We start from the raw sequence: 6,000 nt of genomic DNA, 5'->3' as shown, positions 1-6,000 counted from the left end.
AAATAATTTGCTTGGAAAGATATAAATTTTATGTAAGTATGCAATGATGAGAAGATAGAGGTGATTTAGTCAGAACCATTAAAGCTGACACTAACTGCCCCCGCAGTGACAGAGCAATAGAAAACTTTGCAGCCTCATGATTTCAAATCCTGTTTTGCTCCTACAGATATTTTTTTCCCTGTAACAACCAGCAGCCTTCAACACAGAAACGTAAATAATAACTGTTATGGAAAGTACATTTATGTTTCTTCTCCATCAAAATCTTGAGAATCAGAAGGTGGAATGTGTACACTAAATGCAAAGGGACTGTAGGTCTGCACTGTGCAGATAAGTTTAGGATACAGCATTTAGTGGAGAGATATATATGTAGAGGGTGTATATTCATATATTCCTTTGGCAGCACTCCAGAAAGGCAGCGAGAAGGTTCTGCTCACAGTCCCCAGCACTCCCTGTACAGAGTGCACCATGTCATCAAGTAGTCTCAGTGTGTTCCTGAAAAAAATTGTTTGTTTTTACTAATTAGCCATTAATGAGAGCTTTATTGATCTGGGGACCTAGAGCTGTAATGTAGATTGCAAAATGCTTTGCAAGGTGTTTGAACAAAATGAACGTATGTAGCACATTTATCTTTTCATTGGAGCTTAAGTGCATTAATTCATCAATGACTGTCTTGCCTGAAATCTTAGGAAAAATTCTTCACTGAGGGAGGAAGAAGAGAAGAATCTGTCCCAAGTTTTCTGAAGTCAGCTTTGGGACTGAAAAGGGAAATTAAAGTGTTTTTGTATTCAGTTTACATATATTTCATATATCTATAGTTTACACAGTCAGCATGGCATCAAAGTGGTAAACACGTTTTGTTCCAAATCTAGTAGATCAGTAGTCATCTTCTCTTTTAAGTATTTATGCTCTTAAATGCATATATTTTATCTTTATTTTTTTATGCAAGAAGGAGGGAGCACTCAAGGGACAAGTGGGACAGCAAAAGGAGCAGGGCTGTCTTGTCAGGCCTTGCTGACCAGCTGGCAGTGATCTCTACACGGGTGCAGCTGCTTGCAGAGGGAAGAAGTGCCCCAGCTTAGGTTTGCAGGAAGCACCACTGGTTTATTGGTTTACTGCTGCATCATTCCCAGGAGCACACAAAGGGAGCTGTGGGTGCAGCTGCTCTGTCCCAAAGGAATCCTCTTCTGAAGGATAACATTTACTCATTGCCTTCGAGGACGTTCAACCAATGAGCTCCTTTTCTCTTCCATCCTCTCCCGTTCACAGTCCAGGAAAGCCTAATGTGGTCCCTCAAGGATGACACACACATTTTCTGCATATCTGTAGTGAAACAGGTCAAAATCTGAATTGGAAAAGATTGTCAACATGGAAATTTCCATGGAATTTCTAATAATTTGCCATAATCATAATTTCAGACAGAATTACAATGCAACGCCAATCCAAAACTTCACATCCTATGTTCGTCTCAAAGTTTTTTAAAACTTTTTCCCTTTCCCTCAAAAGCAATTTGTTCTCTACTTGTGCTTGTAAATATGCCTTGATTTGAAAGTTTGTTGGGGTTTTTTTAGATAAGAATTTAAACTGATTCCACTGTCTGCAACCTGAAAGAGTGCTGCAAATATTTGTCCAGTTTTGGCATAGAAATACTTCAGTTCAGATCAGGAGGACCAAAATTAAAATCTTGTACATTTTTTTTCTTCCCCCAACACTTATTTTTTTTTACCCTGGGAACTCTGTAGCAGAGATGATGAGAGTTACCTCAAAAGCTATAATCATAAATTCAGCTACACATGACCGCTGTTATTCCTAAAAGTTCATTTAAGAATTTTACTCAAAACTGTACGTCTGCAACTGAGGGCTTTCTCAGATAACTTTCCTCTATGAACAACCATATTTGTTTTTCATTTTAGCAATACTTCCATGCTGGAGGGAGTGGGCTGAAAAAGAATTTCCTGGAAAAGAGCCCAGACCTACAGTCCCTCAAGTACGCTCTGAGCCTTTACACCCAAACTACTGACGCCTTGATAAAGAAGTTTATAAACTCTCAGACTTCTCAAAGTAAGTGATCTATAAGGGACATAAAAGTACATCAGATTATATTTTAAGTGTTTTAAATGATTGATTGCCAGTCGTGTTCTCCACACACTGTTGTATTTTAGGGTTTATGGTCACTAATGGTGATGTTCTCCCACATCTAAGCTGTTGGCAGTCGATGGAGCTTTTCTGAGGGCAGTTCCTTTCCTGACTTGTCACTGCACAGGTCCCAGAGCTCTGCATGAACAATGAACTTCAGAGTTATTTGTAGGAGCTCTCCACACACAGCCAGGGTTGTGGAGGCCATTCCAGAGCACGTTATAACTGCAGAGACAGTAAATTCATCGACTACATTGGCAGCTCTGGGTACCTTCTGAGCTGGAGGACATTAATTACTAATCACAAATAACTGCAGAAGGTTAAAACCCTTCAGAGGTTTCCTTTCGTGATTAAGAACAATAAATTATGAGCAACATGTCCTTAATGTAGCACACTGACTCCATGTTACAGAACCCACATTTCTCCTTCTAGCAGGTCAGCTGTGAATTCAAAATGATTAGAAGGTTTTTATATGTTAAAATATAACATTTTTTCCCTGTCTAGATTTTTTCTCTTTGTGCATTTCAGAATTCAGATTCAAAACCACTCTGCTAAAAATGGCACCTTTTTTTTTTTTATGCCTGCTATTCAAAATTTTGATACTTGCCCAAAAGTAAATCAAGAGTATGGTATTAGATATACTTTGAGTCTGGACAACAGTAACACTGAAGCCACTGTTTCCTGCTTGAGAATTTTGGTGTAGGGCACCAAAAAACTGCAGTACAAAGTCCTCTCCATTTAAAATACACGTCACTCATTAATGGTTTATTTCAGGAGAGAACTTTCTGTGGTTTCAAAAAGAGGACAAGAGTTCATGGTTATACTTTCAGGCAAAGAGTCCTTCTATTTTCAAAAATAGGTCTTCTGGATCTAGGACAGTACATTCAGGAACTGCTTTTACATGGCTAATGTGCACTATATTCCAAGCTGAAGGTTTTCTTTATTCTAGAAACTGCAAATTTTTGAGCAATAGTAATCTTCACTAGATTTCCTTTGAAGGTAATGGGCATTTGTAAAAATGGCCTGTCTACCACTTGGTATATTTGGGAAAGATTATAATTTGCTGATCTATAATAAATTACCCTGCTCATAAGAATCAGAAGTTTTAATTTGACAGTTAAACTGGAAATCAATTGCTTTTACTTCTGAAATACAGGATGTTACTCACATTATAAAAGCCATGAAACATTAGTTTTGCAGCTTGCCCCAAGATTAATTCCAAGGAATGATTTCCTAAGCCATTTCCATATTAAACTGAGGATATCCCTCTTAATAATTCGTATATTACAAGTGAGAAAATTGCTATAAAACTCTAATATGTAGGGAATAGAGTCTTTTTTCCCCTCAGAAAAAAAAGAGATTACCAATATGGATTTGGGCAGAAAATTATTACTTACTAGTATATTTTGCTTTTCTTTATACCTTTATATTCTACATACCTTGATACATTTATTGTAACTTCAGGAGCAAAAAATTATCCAGTTTGTAGCCATAAGTAGGGATCTTTTATAAATCCTGAACAGCAAAATTGATTTTCATTGTGATTTCAGCCTGAGGTCTGTGTTCATTTCTGTGCACACACTAGCAGGCCTATATTTGCACACCACTATTGTCAGAAATGTAGCCACTGGGAATAAAGTTAAGGAAAAGTGACTCATAGGTTTTCATTATCCTTTAATGTCTAATTTAAAAGAATTAAATCCTCATCTGTTATGACCTCCAGCCTCACAGCTGTATTTAGTTAAAATGACCCTCTTTGCAAAGCAGAAACTTTCTTTGGAGTATAATTGGATTTAAATTTTCCACCCTATTTTTGCACATTTCCAATCTATAATCAGTAGATAGTTGGATGTAATTAAACTCAAAACAACAGGGAAAAAAAAAAAAAGGAATATTTTAAATATAAAGAAAATACATGTTAAATAATAACTATGACTAGATAAAAATGGATGCTTGGTTTTCCCTAATGACAACTGGAATCAGACAACAATCAGGCTTACTCTTAACCGTAGGTGAAAATACTTTTTCGCTTACCATGTAAAGCTGTAGTTTTTCTAAGAAATTTGTTTAATTGGTGTGAGAAGGGGGAGTTATTGTTACACACATACAAAGCGTAAGGTTGGGCTTGATGATCTTGGGAGTCTTTTCCAACCTTAGTGATTCCATGATAACAGCTCTGTAAAAGTGTATGTTGTGGCCCCTGATAGATCCTGTATTCATGTAGATGCAGGATCAAGTTCAGCAGGAATAACCACATTGTCCAAGGAGATGATTTGCACCATTTCTAAAGAACGACTGCCTGAACCTGCATTTCCATCCCCAGCCTTTGTGCCTACACCTTCCTAAAGAACTTCTTGGCAACAAAGCAATTTGCATAGGCAATATTAATAAAACCATTCCTAACTTTTAAAATGATGACACAGGGATTCATAGTTTTTCCTGTGGTGATTTAACTACACTAAATATTTGAAAGTTAAACTCTTACTGGCTTTTTCGAATACATCATGAGACTACATCATTATGGACGTATATGCTTTAAAAGCAAGTTGTTACACAGACAGGAAAGAGAAAATTAACTTCTGTAATCTTACTCTGATGACTTTTCCTCTTCAAAGCACCGCCACAGACTGTTTTCAAAGCAGACAAGTGTTTGAATAAGTAAATGACAATGCTGAGCACATAAGCCAGTAACTTCTTCAGTAATAACTTTCAGTAACTGAAAATATCACTTATTTTTTGCTTTTCTTTTTTCTCCATGTAATGATTTGTCACGGCTGAAGATCTTTTTCAATTGTAACGATTCTATGCTGCAGGAAGTTGTAAATTTAATGTTCATGCAGCACTGTGAAAACAAATCTGTAACCACACTCTGAGAATTGTTTATTAGACAACAATTCATACAGACAGTACAGGTACCAGATTAGCACACTTAGTGACAGCTTAAGTTCTGTCATATGCTGTCATATTAAAAACCTGGATTTCTGCCTGGCACAAAGAGGTTTCTCTTCAATTGCATCCCCACTGCTATCCCAGATCTGCCACACACTTTCAACTTGTTTGGAAATTACATACTGCAGAAACTCTGATCTTTACAGATTTAAACATTGGTGTCAATAGGGGGAATTTCATCTTATTATAGTCCCTTAGTATAAATGTTTCCAGGAAACTAAGCAAAACCTGCTAGCACTTGTCCTATTTTAATACCAGCCCACACATGTAAAACAGAGCAGCATTGCATTCTCTTTTGCAAATAAATTATTAGCACTGTTTATTAGCAAAACTTTTGTAATACTACACACAGTGAATCATAATCTGGTGATAAATTTCACATTTAACACTGACCAGGAGGGAGTCAGGTGATTCTGCAGTGCCTGTTGTAAGTGCATTCTTCTGGATCAGTGTTTTCTTCTTATTCAACCATGCACTGGTGCTAGTGCTGCCAAGAACCAGTTCATGGAGCAGGTCACTTTTGGAGTCTTCAAAAGGGACATTTATACACACCTCAAGGATTTTTAAAAACCTGAAGGCAGTTTAGTGAAGAGAACTGCATTTCAGAGCCTAAGTGACCAGTATTTAACATGCTCTGTGGTCATTGATAGTTCTGCAAAGAGCATGTAACACACAGCCAAGTGAGAATCTTCTGGCATCAGTACACCATTACCACACAGATCACCCGAGGTTCAGATCTCAAATTGATCTTGTTTCCACTGGACTTCTGTCAGCTGTAAATTGTCGCTATTAGATTGAGCACTAATGATAACAAACATTAGCTCATACTGTAAAAGTGAGTGGTTTTTTCCTCTAAATTCAGCTGCAGGATAATATGCTTGCATAAATTCAGACTATAATGTAGATTGTTTTCAAAAT

At 37.0% G+C, this 6,000-nt stretch overlaps 1 protein-coding gene across 1 annotated transcript in view; it reads left to right on the top strand.

Annotated features, from left to right (window-relative positions):
• The window catches only part of LOC114068946 (protein unc-13 homolog C), a 120,153-nt gene that overhangs the window by 100,973 nt on the left and 13,180 nt on the right, over positions 1 to 6,000 (top strand). Inside the window, exon 29 of the mRNA XM_027905422.1 lies at positions 1,911 to 2,058. Coding sequence (XP_027761223.1) covers positions 1,911 to 2,058 — 148 coding nt within the window. The remainder of the gene's footprint in view (positions 1 to 1,910; positions 2,059 to 6,000) is intronic.

The sequence above is a fragment of the Empidonax traillii genome, unplaced genomic scaffold (genome assembly GCF_003031625.1).
Source record: "Empidonax traillii isolate 1590-97213 ecotype Southwest subspecies unplaced genomic scaffold, ASM303162v1 scaffold1154:size169566, whole genome shotgun sequence".
NCBI classification, from domain to species: domain Eukaryota; kingdom Metazoa; phylum Chordata; class Aves; order Passeriformes; family Tyrannidae; genus Empidonax; species Empidonax traillii.
This window is presented reverse-complemented; position numbering and strand designations above follow the sequence as displayed.